We start from the raw sequence: 19,288 nt of genomic DNA, 5'->3' as shown, positions 1-19,288 counted from the left end.
ATTTGCATTAGATTCCAGGTACATGTACAGAAGATATGGGAGACTAATAAAACACATCCAGTTGCCTATTCATGTCTGGTTTTGAAGTGGCATTCAGAATTTTCCAACAATAAGGTCCACTGCAGTTTGTCAGGAGGCTATAAATGTGACTTGCAAGCTCTGTTTACAGTAACTCAGAGGATCATTTTGAAGACCGGTTTATCAAACAACAACCTCTTTAACTATGTTAAAACATTTTTTTATATCCATGTGGGGAACCGTTAAAAAGAAAAAAAAAGTGCACAGAAGAAGAAAAATCTTTACTTGTTAAGCTGCATCCACACTGTACGCGAGTGATGCGAGCGAATAATTTAGAAGTCGCTGCAGTCAAATAGCAGTATCCACACCAGCAGCGAGCGACGTCGCTTTGAGAAAATTTCCCTTCACTAAAATAGAACATGTTTCTATTTTTTTTTTTCGTTGCTAGACGGGAATGAAACTGACCAATCAGAAGCGAGGTTAACATCCTTGAAACACGGCAAACACACTCCTCAAAACACATCACGCCTGAAAACAAGTTAATCATTTTATGTAGTACCAGTAAGTGGCTTGCAGGTGGTGCATTTAGCAGCACTGAGACATTTTCTTTCCGATTTATGGAAGTTGCAGAAAAATAGGTTTATTAATGAGCAAAAATAAACCGGACCATACATGCAGTCTATATGTCCAACATTTAAATGAAATATGTTCCCTTTTGCTGCCTTTTAGAAATGACACAAAAAAAGGTCCCGCATTCACACAAAGTGAACATGTGATTGAATTTTAAGACATGTTTTTTGGTTTGTTTGTTTGCTTTTATGATAAATAAATTTTTGTCCACTCAATTGTTCTGTGGCACAAATCTGTGATTAGAAGAATGTCTTTATATATACGCCTAAAGTGAACATATGCATAAAGAGATTCACCAGACAAACACAAATATTATCGAGGTCCTACTATTCTATATGCTGTAAAACAAAGCCAGCAACATGTTTGTATTCTATGTGACACATCCCAACATTACCAAGCTTATATTTGTGAAGATTATGAGCCACATCTGTTCACCGGATTGTTTTAAAAGGAAAAAGTAAATAAGTCTTTCTTCTTGCCATGGCACGCGACCTTGTTTTGTGTATAATTATTCATAAGTAAATGAAGGTTGAGACGGCTCAAACACTCACCCATGATCTGATGCGTCACAGTCTTCAATAGTGTTTACGATAGAGTAGAAAAATAGATTTGCAGAACAGCATCGGTAGTAATACAAGGTAAGCGGTCTGCATAATAACACAGATAATAATAATAATAATAATAATAATAATAATAATAATAATAATGTTGCACTTTTTAAAATACTTAAATAAGTTAATGAAAAAGATCAATGAAGGAATTTGTAAAGAAACACAGCTGGAGATGTACCGGGCTTCAAATCAGACTACTGCTGCAACTGGAACCACAAAGAAAAAAATAATACAACAGTACAATTACTACTAATACATGATAACAATACAACTGTTGGATATATAGGGATGTTCAATAACGCTGAGCTATAGATTTATGTTTTGACAAAAGGGTGATAACCTTTTATCAAAACAAGACCTGTTTTGTAATTGGACAGCCCATCTCTAGTATATCCAATAGGAATGCATGGGCAGGGTCATGTATTTATTTCCAGTCTTTTGGATCGTTTCCAAGTCGTGTCTGGTGTGGACTGACATTTGGCAACTTCGCTCGCGTCCTTTGTGGATGCAGAGATGGCAGCACTAGAGGCATGACTACTGAAATGTCCATCCCTGTCCCCAGTTGGCTAATGAAGTGATTATATCTATTCCTATACATAATTTATAAACATACAGTTGTGGGTAATACATGGAACTTAGGTGGCCTGCATTTGCATAAGAAAATTAAGACCATTTAATTATGATTTTACAATATGTTTTTCCATTTGTTTTGAACAATAATGCTGTTGAAATCCCACAGTCCATTGACCAGAATAGGAAGAACTCAAAGGCCTCATTGATTTGTTAAACAATGAGCACAAGCATGTATAATGAAGACAGAAGAAGAGAATGCCAACATTTCTATCAGTATATCAATGTCATTTGGCCAATACAGAGGCATTTGCTGTGCCCAAAAGTAGAATGAGTAGAACTCTGTAGTTATTCTAGCTGTAGTCTTGGCCTGTTACCCCCATTGTGTGTCTTTCTGTGTTAACATGTTTTTTATAAAAGGATAATAGTTCAAGAGGTAAATCAGAAGTGTGGAATTATTTTGATAGCGAATGAAAATAATGACTGGATCCGTTGCTTGTAAAACCTGTTATTTGGTTTTTGTGAACGACAGCCACAAAACTGGTACATCATCTCTGCGAAAGCACAGGTGTAGCTCCCTTTCAGCTGATGGCACGACATGAATAGACAGGTATTTTATAGTAAACTAAGTAGAGATAGTTAATATACTATGTTAAAATATATCCAGATCACTAGAGAAAGCTACCACGCTGTATAGCCTGTTGTATAAACTCAATCTGTGGAGAATGGTAGAGCTATCTGTGTGTGAATGTGAGAGAGTCAGTCGGCGCAGGCAGTAGGTAAACGACAAACAATTGTCGTCGGGTCGGGTCGTGGGTAAGAAGACGGTGTCGCAGCGGGTTGCGGGTTCAGGTTGGGTCCTGTAATAGCGGGTACGGGTCGGAAGCGGGTCGTAAAAATCGGACCCTCACCGGGCTGAAGGTGATGAGGAAATCCCCACCAGCGGTGAGAGTCAAGCCATCAAGAAGAAAAACAGGTGTGCTATTTTAGCTTTGAGAAATGATACTTAAAAATGAATGAATCAGGATGTGATGTCAGCAAGTAAACACACCTGCTTGGCAGGTTAGTAGAGCATTCAAGAGCTGGCATACTGCCGTGTGAAGCTCATTGCACTGATAGTACTCTCCTTTCTCTCGGTTTTTTCAGCTTAAAATGACCAATGTGTTGATCCTTGGCAAGTAAATGGCGTCCAAAGTGAGAGATGCTGTAGTCTGGTACCAGAAGAAGGTAAGTTTATCATGCCTTATCATGGTTTTCAGTTTTCTTGCTTTCTTTGTGTTTAATCTACTTTAGATTCTTGGAATTGCTTCATGCTATCCCAGCGTAGACAGCCACACTATAAGAAAGATATAGAGACTGATAGAGTTTTTCTAGTATGAAATTGCATTTTAAGAGATTTCTATGATTCTGTTCTGTGTCTGCATTGGAGAATTCCTGCTCAGCTCTAAAACAGGTTGTTTTAAAATTATTTTCTTTCTTTCTTTCTTTCTTTCTTTCTTTCTTTCTTTCTTTCTTTCTTTCTTTCTTTCTTTCTTTCTTTCTTTCTTTCTTTCTTTCTTTCTTTCTTTCTTTCTTTCTTTCTTTCTTTCTTTCTTTATTTATTTATTTATTTTAATAGCCAATTATTAATTAGTCATTTAGCAGACGCTGTTATCCACAGCGACTTACAGAGACTAGGGGGTGAACTATGCATCACAACTGCTGCTGCAGAGTCACTTACATTAGGACCTCGGTTTTATGGTGTCTGACTGGATTCCTACAGTTAATATTTACTGGTATTTAATACCTTGAAATAGTATGAGTGTAGTATGAATGTATTTGTTAAAATGCAATTACCTCATTCAAATAAACCATAATTGATTTTGAATAATTACACTCCTGGATAGTACTCAAAACAACCAAAGTAAATAATATATTTAAAAGTGGCAATATGTTTCATTGAAGCATGATCACATCAGATAACTAAGATTTTCCACCGGCCAGCCTGCCAAGATAGGGAGGATATATTTATGTGGAAGGGTTTATCAGAGCAACTTTTGCTAATTCCATTCCTTTAGCTGTTGAAGATGCCTGGCTACACTATTTTCATTGAACATGCTGTCCTGGGATTTCCTATAGTATAATGGTGTTATAACATTATTAATATCTGTGGAGGAATAATAATAATCGGAAGCAGCTGTTTTGCTGGCCTCTGCAGCACATCAGCCTTTATTCCCATCCATGGATCCTTTAACTTTTAATGAACAGTGTTGCCTGATCATCAAACAGCTTTCCCTTTGACACCACTACAGCAAAATAGAGGCCTTTAGAATTTCTATATTGAAATGTAAGATTCCATAAACAACTTTCAAAGAGAAACAAGAAACATAGTTGTGATCCGTACAGTGTGGATGGTGGTTCTTTGTTTCTTCTGTACCAGCCAACTGCTGCATTCCAGCAGGACAAGTTAAACTTACAAGAAAGAATCAAGCTCCTAAACCGAGACCATACTTGTTTTCTTGTAATTTTTTAGTTATGGGGAGGATGTTTCTCAGCTACAGATGGGGTAGAATCTTAAAAGCTGAATATTGTTGCTGTAGCTGGAAAAAAAAAGTAGATTTCTCAAGGGGTAAGAAACGATTGTCAACTTCCCTATTCAAAAACCTTTAACTGCGGAGATTTTTTTTTAGAATTAATATTATATAGGCTATATATTAATAAAGGTGAACATTACATAAATACAAACCCATAAGCCTATAACTATGGATGGTGATGTGTGAAGAGTATCATTACAAAGGGGAATAAATATATTGGAAACTGATACCCCATTTTTATTTTATCACGTTTTTATTGTCTGAGCTTAAAAACTGGTTTAGAGTGCGAGTCTGCTTTTGTATGATGATGTGTAGTGCACAGTATCAGAAGTACTGGAGAAAACGTGTCTAATTGTCAAATAATAAAAAAAAAAATGACTTCATACAAGCACACAACATGCTTTAGGAGCACTTTTATACTGTATATTGATGTTTGGTCTGTCCCGTGTATCAATAAAGGTGTATTTTCTTTGGATATCATATTAAAATAGGATGACAAACTTAAATCTGCTGTGCTGCCTACTAGATGTAGGCCTATATTTATTACAGTTGAGGCATACCCTAGCCTTGTGGAAACTGTGATCCCTCAGAGATGAATTCCAATCCCCTGACTGGCCTATGCATGACAGGAATAAGGTTTGTCAAGACAGGGTTCCTATGGGAGGTTGAATGCAGAGAGAATGCTTTGTCTTTAGCTGAATAATTCAAAATAACTAATTCATTAAAAAATAGTCTCAAGTCTTTCCTGAGCATTGGCAGGGTCTGCTATAAGACTTTTATTTCTGGGATAAATTGAATTACTATTGCCATATTTTTATGGATATTTTTATTTGGAGCCTGTCTGCCTGACAGCCTCTACAGTTGCCCAGATTGTGTTGTGTTTACTTCTATGTAACAATTTGAAGTTACCAGCTGGAAGTCAGCTGCATCTTACAAATGGTTTTTAAGGCATCTATGCCTCACTGATCCCCCCAATTTGATGTATAATGGTGTAACCCATTCAACGCCCTTCATTGAAAGACTGCAAGGGCAAGTACTGTCGAAAGGCCAATAATCTGACGTGGTGTTTAATGAGTATAACATACAGAAGCTGTGTTTTTTTTGTAGTCTGGTTAAATCTCAAATATTTAAAAATATATATTTATGTGCTTAAGCAGAAATAGAGAGTTACAATAAGGGAAGAAATAATTAAACAGAGGTAAGAAATGCCCCTTTCAGTGGATTGTTTGTCGGTTCAAGTAGCCTGTTCAAATAATTTTTATTTTGTTAAGACTGAAAAAAAAGTGGTGTGTTGAACTTGCTGTTGTTGGTTAAATTGCATAAATAATGATCAAGAAGAGACCATCTCAGAGAATTTTGCTGAACTACAGATTTGATTTACATGGAAGGCAGTACAGGATTCTAAAGAGATGGCTGATGTCCATCATATTTGGATGAGAAATACATCTACTGTGTTAAGAAACAGGAAGCACAGCATTCAGTACAAACCACAGAGACCGATCTGTTCATTGAATTGTCTCAAGCATACCATGTCATAGCCATGCCCAAGACGTCACCCTGTTTTCTTGGACTATTAAAAAGGATTAATTCAACTGCTGTTGATCATTCTGGTATTACCAGACTGGGGATGCATGAGAGGACATTAAGGGAGTTGGCTTGACAGACAACTTGCTCAGTTCGGAACGATGATTCATGTACAGACTCCTCGAGAAGCCTGCACTGTAATTACAGTACAAATATTCTGCCTGGAGTTAATATGCTTATAAAAAGAAATGTCAAGTGTAAAAAAATAAAATAAAATAACCAACAGTATGTCATTCCAAGATGTTTTTATAAAAATATGTTATGACATCCATGTAATGATGTCACACAAAAAGGAAGAACGCATCCAGTAAAGTTAGCATCCCATAAATATCCATTTTGTAAGCTGTTTCTTAGAACTGTAATTGTTTTTCTACTTCAAACAATTGGGGATAGAAAACTTTGAGAATCCGTCCCAAAGTATCACATGTATGTCTTTAGACACAGTGCATCATAACATTCTTAATGTGCAGCTGAATTGGTGTTACTCTCATACTGTTATTATTATTATATTATTTGTTTATTTAGCAGACGCCTTTATCCAAGGCGACTTACAGAAACTTGGGTGTGTGAACTATGCATCAGCTGCAGAGTCACTTACAACTACGTCTCACCCGAAAGACGGAGCACAAGGAGGTTAAGTGACTTGCTCAGGGTCACACAATGAGTCAGTGGCTGAGGTGGGATTTGAACCGGGGACCTCCTGGTTACAAGCCCATTTCTTTAACCACTGGACCACACGGCCTCCTTTTACTTTTTTGATGGACATGCATAAAATAATGATATCCATCATTAGATAAGGAGCCTTTGAAAACAAGTATACACTGGCCTGTAACATGTATTTTGGACACTTCTGAAAGTGGACACTACTGCTGGCAATGCCCTCCTTATTTATTTTATGATTAAGGACCCAGGAGTAAATACAGTAGCTTAATTTTGATGATGTAGAAGTGAAGCACAGTAATGTTTTTTTCTTCCATTTTTACTGTTATGAGACATAAATTAATTTTCTTACAGTAGTTACAGGATGTACTGTAGCAAAACATGCAGCCTTTTTGATTAACAATCTTCTTGGATTCTTCTCAAAAACCCAAATGAAAAAAATGAACTTTTTTTATGGTATAGTCTACCAGTTATCGCTTGATATGCCTCTTGTATAGAACTTCCCTGCTAATTCTTTTCAGCCTCTTAAAGATGGAAATACTGTGTAGAATCAGTAGATTAAGTGCATGGATAGGAAATTAGCATCGTACTGTACAGGCAAAATATCCATGCTTCATAACTAGGGCTTCCGGTTTTTGGCATTTAAAAAAAATTAAAATCGGCAGGTACTTATCGACGCTTATTTTCAGGACCATGAAACAGGTCCTCCTACCAGTGTTCCACAATGGAAACTGGTAAAAATCAGTATACATAAACAACTAAAACAGTATTGTAATATTAACAGTACTAACATCTATAAAACAAAGCATGTTATATTCGCAGCTTGTGACACTAGTAGAAGGCATTTACTCACCTGAAACTAAAGCCAGGCCAAATGAAGGAATTGTGGAAAACAAATGCTGCACTGCACAGTCAGTGTGTCAGCTGCTTTGAAATTAACTTTGTACATCCAATTTAAAAAAGAAAAGTCCAACTTAAAAACATCAAAACTCCCTTTTCACCAACACAGTTTTAAAATTAATAAAGTCTTCTTTGATTGTAGTAAAGGCAGACGTATTTTTCCAAGCTGGCAACAGGCATTGAGGATTGTTCTGGACGTTGCAGAAAATGGAAACTAACCAACGCGGGAAGCCTTCTCGTGTGCATCTCAGCAGGGGATGTTTGGAAATGGAGTTCAAAATGGAGATTCTGCTTTTATCGGTTTTATAAAATAAATGCCGGTAACTTGAACATTAAATTCGGCAGGTATTTATCGTCAAAAATAGTTGTTTTTTTTTACCGAAAACCTTAACCTCTATTCATAACATAATTTGCCTTGAGAAATGTTTGAGTAGCTATAGTAAGTAACATGACAGAATTTACGTGGACTATGTAATAAAAAAGGTTAATCTTATTGCTACGTGTGTTTTTTAGTTTTTTTTTACTAGGACATGCTAAAGTAGTTAGGGCTTCGTGACATGCTGAAGGTAATTGTATCAGAGACTTCTCAAGGCTCCTTGACATGCATGTTTGATGATGACTAATGAAAAATTCATTGTTTCCACTGCTGTCAGACAGCATTTAGAGGATTGGAGTACACCTCGACCATAGTTTAGTGTCAATGTCTTTGTCATACAATTCAAGGGCAACTCCTTTGTGAATAGACAATAACTGAAATACACTTCCCTTATACCTGAGCACGCAACCACACACCTTCAGTAGCGGAAACATTTTTAATATAAGCCTATGTGTGGAGCAGGGAGTTTAGGTTACCTGGTCTGTGGTATTTGAGCAACAAGAATGCAAAATAATGCATACTGCTTTTAAAAGCAGTCCTATCCACCCTTAACTTTTTACAACCACATTGTACTCATTATGTAATGCTTTTGTTTTGCTTTTTACAAATCTGGAAAACAATATGGAATGCTCTTAAGCACTCACCTGCTGCCATACGCTAGCAGCATTGCTATTGCTACCTAGGAAACGTCATCAACATTTATACATTGCTAATAGCAGTACAGGGCAGAGAACCACAGTGTGCTATTTCTTTTTATTTTCCTCTTTCTTTTTGTATCAAAAAACATTTCAATCTGTTTCAGCAGTTTACTTTTAAATGGTAATGGTCCTAATCTGAAAACCTAAGAGCAAGAGATTTCTTTGTCCTTTTCTTAATCAACATGTTGATGGCTCAGTAGGAAGCTTGGGGTTAGCCGAAGGTATCATCTAGAAACCTACTGTAGCCTCTCTCCAGATACTTACTAATCCATCAGTCATGTGCACTTCATTAGAGGTGCTGTTTCTTTTAGATATTAGTATTAAAATTATATGTATAACTACTTTTTTAATATAAATCTATGGAAAGGTGAGATATTTTGCAGGCCCCTTCACATTAAATTAATCAAACCAAGATCCCATCATTATTCAACTGATGTTCAGGGTTCAGAATGTTGAAATCTTCCAGTTGCTACATTAAAGATGTTAATTAATTGTAATTTACACTTTTCAGTGCAGAGCAGACATAACATTTATAAAGCGAGGAATAGATTTTTGTTTTTTATAAATACCTTTTCTCATGACACTAGCTTTGCTGTTAATTCTTCCTAATTATTAGCTACTCTCCAAAAGGCGTTTTCACAAGTTTTAGCTGGGGCTAAACTATTTACACTGTCTGCTTTTGGAATGTTTAAACAAAAGCATAGCTCTTGCTTACACTTAGTTGGTTACAATAGTAACATTCAATAACTTGCATTAAGAGAACAATATACGCTGAGGACTGAACTGTCCAATTAGCTGGACCATGTCCTATATCCTTGTCTGTACCTGGGTGTCCTTTTTTCTAATCAGACATCCCATGAGGGGAGCTTGTATGAATTTACAAATCTGTCAGCACTGCATCTACAGCTGCTACAGGAAACCATTTTGTATTTCCAGTTTTATGGGAACTCCTCTGGCAAAATCTAACAGCACCCTTCACTTTGGTCTGTGACCATGGCTGCGTCCCAAACCATTTCCTTGCGCCCTACACCCTTCGACAAGTGTGAGCAAGGGTGCGGTTAATATGACACCCCTATGCTTATACTCCCTGGCATACTTGGTTTTTGTTCACTAAAGTAAAACATCAATGCCCGTCTTCCACAATAGAATCCTCAAAATAAAGACTGTGATCGTAGATAGTGTTTACTGATGTCAATCAATCAGGATTATCACCTGACTTAAATTCGTTTATTGCCAATTTCTATTTATTTAATCAAATTAAACCCAGAAATTATTTTACAGTGCAACGTGCACGTTTCACATGCCGATATAAGTCTGACATCAGAATATTTTTTATATTTTACGTGTAATTCATTATTTGTAGTCAATGCAAATGCTGTGCTTTTTTACTTTGACTTGGTGAAATGACCCAAAAGTTTCTGTGCTGTGAGCGGCCGTTGGCTTACAACATGCATGGATGTCTGCCACTGGCACGCAGTCACATGTCTGTGGCACTGTCTGAGAGAGTTTTGAACCCACACTTTTCCTATTTATAGACTGTGTGATGATGATTGAGACAGACACAGGATTTAACACATTAGGCAGCAAATCTCCTGTGCATTCTGAGAAATGTATTCAGGCTTTTAAGATGTCACTTCTGTGTTGGGATACATTTGAGTACATACATATATGATATAACAATAACTAAATTATTTGAAAAGTTATTGAAGATTTGTATTGCATTGCGACTGCAAATTAAATATTTGTGTAGCTTTACTTCTGATAAAAACAACAGACTCATGTTGTGCACCACTCACCTTTGCAGTATTTTTTCATGCATTTTAAAAATTGTAAGTAGTAGACTTAGCGGTTGTTCTTATTAGCCTATACCCATCCAGGACTTTTTCAGTCATTGCTATATAAACTGTACTGGTACTGATATGTTTTGTGGGACTAAATTATACTTACTTTCCTTACTGTTACAATAGATGTGCTATTTAAGGGGTTGTACATTTCAGTCAGAAGTGACTTTAGATGCAGTACCAGTCTTATATTCCCACAGAGGATTGTGCTATTTATACATATGAATTCATTGGGCAATTACAGTATAGGTCGAAGCTTCAATGTCAAAATGAAAATGGAAATGTGGCCAACTGGCAAAAACAGTCAATGTCCTAAATAGGGCTGCACTGAAAACTGTTTTGAAGTCAAGTCGTTTTCACCCCCGCTGTGCTACTCTCCTCCAAATGCTACCAATCCATAATACATTTCAAACAAAAGTGGCTGAAAAAAGAGTCATAGACAGGCTTCTTCTGTATCTTTCTTGTTAAAACGTGCTGTTTAAATGACATTTAACGTTCACAGGTTAGCTTTATTCACTTGAAAAACTGCTGTGAGTTGTCAGCAATTCACTTGTCACCTGTAATGTTATAAAAAGCATAATCAAGTTTAATTGATTATTTTATTATTTTTTTTTTTAATTACAAAAATATATTTATTTATTTTCTTTTTTTCTGTTTTCCCAGATTGGGGCCTATGATCAACAGATATGGGAGAAATCAGTAGAACAAAGAGAAATCAAGGTAAATGATTCTAGATTTTCTTTTTCTTTTGAACAATAACATACTTTTTTTCATAATGCAGTACACTCTTTCTAGTCTATTATGATTTCTGTTCTTTTTTACATTTTATTAATATTGTTATTCATTTCAGTTATTTCCTTGTTCAAATGATGCGACTGCCCCCTCAGTTTTCTGTTTCCAGTCCCCTGTATGAAAGCTGCATCAAGTTATCATTTTTTGTTAATAATTTTAAATTCCGATAAGTCACCTTATGCTTCCAGTTTGCTTTTCCTCCTCTCTGATGCTGTCACTACTCTGTTCAGTTTATTAGACTGGTAAGTACTTGGGGATTTCTTTATGTGTTGTACCTGCTTCAGTGTTTAGCTTGTGGGTTATGGTTTTTGGTCTGCTTTAACTGATTTTAAATCCCATTTTATATAGACTGTTTACATGATACAATTAGAAATCATTAACGTTTGTTACCCATTATTTTCTTCATGTATTGTCCATACAGAGGATTTACATGTTGTTTTAGTATAATACTTCATACTTTGCAAGGGATAATTACAAAAGACAATACAAATTTAAACATGAGGGATCCACTTCTATATTTATTCATCACACATAACACATTAAAACACAATCTTTAGCAACTATGATACATTTCAAATATCTATGTGTTATTATTTGAATAGTTCAACTCTGATGATTCACATCATTTTGGGTTTTAACTGATTCAAAGCTTCAGTTGGTCTTTCTTACAAAGGAAACATCATATCTGCTGGTTCCCTTTCAATTCGAAGACGACCACCGACGATACTTTTGGGATATTGCCTACCTTTGGTAGGTATTTCTGAGCATTTTATATCAAAGCTGCCGATAGGCCCATCTGCGGAGTGATGTCCCAGGTCCCGCCTCCCGAGAGATCAAATAGTCACTACGCAGAATTGTCGCTCTCTTTTTGCTCTCACCACCGGTAAGGTATAGTATAAATTAACCGTCAGTGTTGTGTCGAGTCTTTTCAAAGAGCTCTCACTTTGAGTCACCTGTATTTCCCCTGCGATATTGGCAATATATGGCATTGCTGCTTCCGTGGAATCAGTGGCTCCACTGCCTGAGATGCTTCTTTCTTTCTTCACAGTCTACTTTGCTTGCGTCGCAGACTGCTATTAACAAACTGTCATTAGCTGTATTCCTTCTGGGCGGCACGGTGGCGTAGTGGTTAGCGCTGCTGCCTCACAGTGCCAGGGTCCTAGATTTGAATCCGGCCTAGGGTACTTTCTGTGTGGAGTCTGCATGTTCTCCCTGTGTTCGCGTGGGTTTCCTCCGGGTACTCTGGTTTCCTCCCACAGTCCAAAGCTTACCCACTGTTCCCTGTACCCTCTGTGCTTCGGTACCTCTGTACATACAGTGACCTTAGTGCACCGTGGTACTGCGGTACCCCTCTCCGCGCGCCCCAGTGTGCAGTGCCCTCAGTATTTAGTACCTCGGTGCAGATAGGGAACTCGTGCTCTTGGTGCTCAGCCTGGTCGTTGCTGTAGTAGTAATATATACTACCTGCACCTCTCCATCTTATTACTGCATGCAGTGCCCCTGCATGCAGCGCCCTTGGCTTTTACTTCGGTGCGTAGTGATGGCGTTCCACGCTTAAATGTCCTGTGAGGCTAAGATGCTTTCTGAGGACACCCACCAATGGTGCGTAAGCTGTCTCGGGGTAGAGCATGCCACTCTAGCCCTTGAGAATGAGACCTTCTGCACGTCTTTTCAGCCGTGCTCTCGGGATAAGAGGATTAAGCGGGCTAAAGGGTTGTCCACCACTTTGCCCAGTGGGGCCAGGCCGTCAGCATCTCTGGGAGCCCCTGAGTCCTGCCTTTTCCAGCTGTCACAGAGCTCACCCATGCCCTGCGCTCAGCCGCAGAGGCCACGCCAGCGCTCTCCTTCTCCAGAGCAACCCGCAAGGCAAGTTAAGCACTCGACCCAGGTGAGGGACGTTATAGAGCCATCTGAAGGCCCAGATGGCCCAAGTGTTAGAGCTCATGGCCAGACAGCAGGCCCCTAACCCTGCTCTGGCCAGGGCACCTGAGGCAGTGCCCGCACTATACACAGCCCCTCCTCTCCCTATGGAAACGCAGGATAAGCTGAAACCTGTGCTGGGGATAGCTGAGGAAGACGCTATTTCTTTGGCGCCCTTGTGGGATGGTGACTTACTTTCCAAGGAAAAGGGCGCAACACGCCAGCTGCCTCTTGAAGCGGGCCTCAGCTCCGAGATATCCTTGGATGCTGGCTTGCCCCACCTCTCCAATTCAACATCTGCGCTTGTGGAGAGAGCTTCAGCTTTCCTTAACATTCCCTGGAAGGCAGCAGCTGAGCCACGCCAGTCCGTCTTTAGGACACAGGCTGTGGCTCTGCACATTCAGCCTTTCTCCGTGTTCCCCGACTTCCTTGAAGAAGTGCGCACCTCTTGGGAACATCCAGCCTCGGCGCCTAGTGTGCTGAAGCAAGGTGCTCAGCTGGCTTCTTTGGAAGGCGCAGAGAAGCTGGGCATGGCGGGCTTTCCCCCTGTGGACTCCAATATCGAAGCCTTAGTTAAAGCTCTGCCGGTAGGTGACTTACCCAAGACCCTGCTTGCCCTAATCCGCAATGCAGGGTCACCAAGGTCCACTTGAAGAGGGCTTGCGCTGCAGGTGCGCAAGCCACTTGCCTGGCGAAAACAGCAAGCTTGCTGACGGCATACCTCGATGGTATGATCCAGGCATCGCCTCTCCCAGAGCCACTGGCGTCTGAGTTATGCACAGTGACCAGCTCTGTAGTCCACGTCTCCGGATTCGAAGGGTAAGCCCTAGGCCGGAGCCTGGTCGTATGATTGTGGCTCGCAGACAGCTCTGGCTGTCCCAGGCGAGGGTCCCTGATGCTGACAAATCAGCGCTCCTAGATGCGCTGATTTCACCAGGGCATACTTTCAGTCTGGCAGTGGAGGAGATACTTCAATGCTCCCACCGAGAACATGAGGCGTCCAAGCAGGTGGCTGCAATGCTTCCTTCACATGCCCCGGCACGGGGTAGGATGAGCCGCTGGCAGCCATACAGGGTGCAGCAGGTAACACGTATGGTCCCAGTCCCTACGGCTCCCGTGGGTGACCTGAGGCACCGCCTACAGTCCACAACGCCGGCAGGCAACTGAGCCTCCTAGCAGGGATGTGGGAACACAGGATGCGAAGCCCCCGTTCAGCAGCATTCCAAGCGGCAGTTCCAAGCCAAGCCTTCAGGACCCCTGAAGGCTTGCAGCCTCAGACCCCTCAAACACTAGCTGTAAATGTTATTTTTTTAAGCAAACTTAGATCAGTAGTGTAAAATACGCTACCAGGGGATTTTACACAAAGAGGTTTTGAAATACTCCAGGTAATAAACCACTGGTGGTGATGAAGGCCTGTCGGGTAGAAAACACCAATAACATTCACGTGAATCTAGTATTAACCAATCCTTATGAATCCCCATTTACTTATGTTTATCTGAAATTTTTCACTGAGCTGACACTTATCCTTAGTCTAAAGAAAACACTGGCTTTACTCAGCCCTTTCAGGCAATGTAGGAATGACTTTATTTTTTAGAATTATTTGAAATGATTGGGAACACATACATAACCCTTTGGCTGTAACTTGCGGCATGTGTTTTTAGGCACGACTCAGACAATATGTGGACTAAAAAAAATAAAATAATAATAACCCTATCCATCAATAGTGTGTCAAACTATGGAAAACTACTGTACATTAATTACATCCAAAAACTGGATATTTCACATGAATAATCTAGTCAATGAATCTGTGCTCTTTATGAACAGGAAGGTTATTGAAGCACTGTAAATTGGGACTACTAGAAAGGCCATGTGGCATATGTGAATACATAAGCAGTCTGAATGCTAGAGATTTGTTCTTATGAGGAGGTGTACAGAGCCAAAGGGATAGTGCAGCTGTTTAGTCTTGCTTACAAGTCTCAAGTTTCTCTCTCATTCTCACTTCCTGTATCCCCCAAGCTCAACCCCCAATCAATATATGGGATTTCTGTTTGCTTCTCTTCATTTTTCTAACTACTGTTTTTAAAAGATTCAATGTTGGACTATTTTTTGCAGCAGGAATGATTGTGTTTCTCCAAGCACTTTCAAGAACTTTGGGCATAGCAACTACAAAGACGTCAACATACTGACGTTTTAAAAACGTGTGTTCTGTTGAGTCTTATTGGCTGACTCCCCAAAAAACAGTGTTATCAGTGTATTCACTGGTCACTCATTTCTACTGGTAACTTGTCAGAACCCAAGTATATTGTATATTCTTCCTCATACCACTTATGTAGTGATCCACTTGGTCCTTGGTTGACATTACACACTGTAATCTTAATAGAGCGAGACAGAGAGAGCGAGAGAGACTTCATGCACACAGCATGCACAGAGACTTGCCAGTGATATTTCTTTGGAAAGGGAGGCCCACAGTGGTTTAGAATTTCTTATCCTCTGTTGTTAAGCAGCTGCCCTGTTGCTGATAGTAGCTGCTTGTTTTGTAGAGTGATGACTTGTCAAAACAAAGGAGCCCTCTGTAAATGGAGTGTGCTAGGATTACCATAAACAGGCATCTTTGGCGAGCGTAGTGGGAACAGTAAAGGATGCAATTATCTCCCATTTACTTTTGATATGATCTGATATTGAGTTATGAAACAAAACGCTTTTTGCTTGAAAATGAAGGACAGGGTTTTCTAAATGTTTCTGATTTTTATAATAATAATAATAATAATAATAATAATAATAATAATAATAATAATAATAATAATAATAATAATTATTATTATTATTATTATTATTATTATTATTAAACCCTGCTGGGGATGCATATTTGGAGCCACCTTTTGAATGTAAACTTCAATCTCTCTTTCCTACTTTCACCTGAAGAAGAGACCTTTGAGGTCTTGAAAGCTTGTAATTTAATTTTTGTTAGTCCAATAAAAGGTATCACATCTCCTTTTCTTTGAGTAGCTGTGCGTAACTTTAGAGTTTTTATATATATATAGAGAACCATTTGTGCGGGAACTTGCCAGGACCTGTGGTTAACCAGTGGTTAAACTCCAGGGCTTGTAACCAGAAGGTCACTGGTTCAAATCCCTCCTCTGCCACTGACTGACTCACTGTGTGACCCTGAGCAAGTCACTTAACCTCCTTGTGTCCTATTGTAAGTGACTCTGCATATAATGCACAGTTCACAGCCTACCTCTGTAAAGAGCTTTGTGGTGGTGGTCCATTATTATTATTATTATTATTATTATTATTATTATTATTATTATTATTATTATTGCAAAAACATAATTAATTTACAATCAAGATGCACCCTTTAACAAAAATGTACTGTATTTTGTCATCTTAGCAATTTAGCAATGGTCAGTGCAGTGTCAGAAACAGTATAACATATTGAAACATACACATCACCCACCTGGCTATTTCTTCAAGATACATTTGTTTGAATAACTTTAAAACTGTTTATACCTGGGGAACAGTATCTACAGTACAGTTCAGTTCATTACATGACGGATAGATGGGAAGGAAATAGGTTATCATGCTGCATGATTTAGGCCTGGCTGCTCCAGCTGCAGTTTAGGTTCTGCTTTCTTCCTCAGCTCGTGAAAACTGACCATAGAAAACTAATAGATACCTGTGGGGACTGAATGTTTGTGCAATTTCTGTATGCCCCTCAATAGCTGTCGTGATTTTATTCAGTCCTAGACAATTTATACACAGCTGACAGCTGGATAACAGTGCAACGTGTGTCACTCAGTGTGTTCACGCATGGGTTTTTGGCCGAGCTAGTTGCCTCTTTTGACATAATATAATCTCAATTAACCTCTTACATTGTATTGCGTGACTTTTTATAAAGTGATCCTCTATAACCTTGTTTAATTGTATTGTATTAATATGATATTTTCTAGGGCCTGCGGAACAAGCCAAAAAAGACAGGACATGTGAAACCAGACCTCATAGATGTTGACCTTGTGAGAGGTGAGAATCAGATATGAGTGAACTCTGTTATGTTATCCAACCATACAGTCATACCTCTGGGGAAACCAACTCGGAAACATTTCTGATTATCACTTATATTGCTGCAAACAGAAAATGAGAGGAGAAATATGGATCTGAATCCAATTACATTCCACGAATCTTAATGTTTTTCCTTAGATATTTTCTTCCAAAACAGAGAATTGGCCTGATATTTTCTGACCTTGATCTGGAAGTAAAATGTCAAATCTTCCCCACAATCCTTATAAGTAACTTTCATTTACCTGTGTGGCAAAGACCTCCATGACTAGTCTGTAGTTTGTCAGATATGCAGCATGAAGAATAGATAAACTAGAGGAAACCATCATTTCATTATACTGTGCCCTCGTTTCTTGTAGCTGTAGGTAATAAAGTGAAATACTATTTCTTGTTCCACACGGTCACATACACTCTGTAGCTGTAATTATTACACCTGGATACCATATGGCAGGGGACAAAGGTAGGAGTGATAAAGATATTGTGTTACCCCTTGCATATAGTCTGTTCATCACTCAAGTACTGTAGTTTCTTAGCTTTTATCTTCCGTAATGTTTAACCATAAATACCTGGCTGTATTGAAGTGCAGAAATGTTTTATTTAAACTAAAAGAAATCCCACCATGGAAAATGTATTGTTTATAAAACCTCAATTCTTGACCAATGATTTTTTAGCCATTGTGCTAAGTCAGGGTTCAGGTAAAACAACTAATAATTTCATCCATGTGTCAAACTTAATTAGAATGAGATGACCCTCCAGAAAAATCTTTTCCTATTTAGCCCTAGCAAGGGTACACTGAATCCCGCTTTTCTGCTTCATTAAGTCATTGGGTTATTTGCTGGTTACCTGTTGATGCATTTATTAAGTAACAGATGAATGAAGCTGTTGATACAGTAAAAAAGAATTGTCTGTGAATGGTCATGAAGTGGCTGAATAACTGGAATTCCGGTTTAGCCGCTGCGTAACCCTGGACATACTCCTTTACATGCTCCTTCCCAGTAATATAATGGGACACCAACTAGAAATCAAATGTGACATTGGAGACAGGCAAGTGATTTGCCACTCAAAAAGTGTTTTCAGAGGACACAAATCAATACACGATGGACATGGAAACGATAATCAGTTTGTCGCAATTATAGATAAGTAGTGTCGGACAAAATGTTAAGGCTAGTTTGTCAGTTTGCAGAGAAAATCTAAGTGACATCAGCACTTTTGTGGCCCATTCTTGAGGCAAACCAAGTTTAGCATTTTTAAAATGGAAAGCTGTAAACAAGCACCCCTTAGTGCAGCATCACTGTGACGTCATTCTGTAGAGCTTCCATCTCTGCCCATTCTGCAGAGGCAGAGATGGAAGCTGACAGCACATCACTGCTGATATAACCAGCGGGTCTGTGGCAGATCAAATCAAGGAACCCATTTAGTCCAGGGTTTTACTCCATGTCTAGGGCTTTACTTGCTGTTTTCTCACCCACCCATACCAGGCGGGGTTGTTGGGAGTAATTGAAGGCGTGAAGTACTGATTTATCTTCTTATTGCCACACCTAAAGTAATTCTAGGATGTGGAAATCAATTATAATCTGAATTATTTTTTTTATTTTTATTTTTTCTACTGCTAAATGTATCCTCACCTGAGTCTGTCAGTCTTTTCTATTGGTTAACCAAAGGAAGAAATCCAGGCAGTCATTTTCCATTTACCAATTTACATTTACCACTTCAGGCAGATTTACCATTGGCTTGATTCAACATGAGCTATGACTTCTGAAGAAACATCTTTATTTATATGGTTATGTTTTGTTTTGTAGTTCCTAAGGGATACAAATTGGTTGTTTGTATAGCATTGTTTTTACATAATATCTTGTTTCTGTTTTTAGTAACCGCAGTACAGTATACAGTGCTCACAAGAATATGTAGATCATCCAGCCCTAAGGGCCATATACACAAAGCATTTCCCACCATGCTAAATTAACCAGGCAATTTTTGTATTAAAAGCTTCAAAATAATTATCCGGGAGGTTTATTTAGAAGCTCCAGCATTACATAGCTATGGAACTTTTTCAGTTTGC

The 19,288-nt window shown here is 38.8% G+C and overlaps 1 protein-coding gene across 4 annotated transcripts in view; it reads left to right on the top strand.

Annotated features, from left to right (window-relative positions):
- LOC117419911 (protein PHTF2-like) overlaps positions 1-19,288 on the top strand; it is a 63,380-nt gene that overhangs the window by 16,052 nt on the left and 28,040 nt on the right. For all 4 annotated transcript variants that reach the window (XM_058986123.1, XM_058986124.1, XM_034033280.3 and 1 more), the window contains exons 2-4: positions 2,976-3,056; positions 11,125-11,181; positions 17,124-17,193. In XM_058986123.1, the coding sequence (XP_058842106.1) occupies positions 3,012-3,056; positions 11,125-11,181; positions 17,124-17,193 (172 nt within the window). In that variant the 5' untranslated portion in view covers positions 2,976-3,011. The remainder of the gene's footprint in view (positions 1-2,975; positions 3,057-11,124; positions 11,182-17,123; positions 17,194-19,288) is intronic.

Source organism: Acipenser ruthenus, chromosome 14, assembly GCF_902713425.1.
Source record: "Acipenser ruthenus chromosome 14, fAciRut3.2 maternal haplotype, whole genome shotgun sequence".
Lineage (NCBI taxonomy): Eukaryota > Metazoa > Chordata > Actinopteri > Acipenseriformes > Acipenseridae > Acipenser > Acipenser ruthenus.
This window is presented reverse-complemented; position numbering and strand designations above follow the sequence as displayed.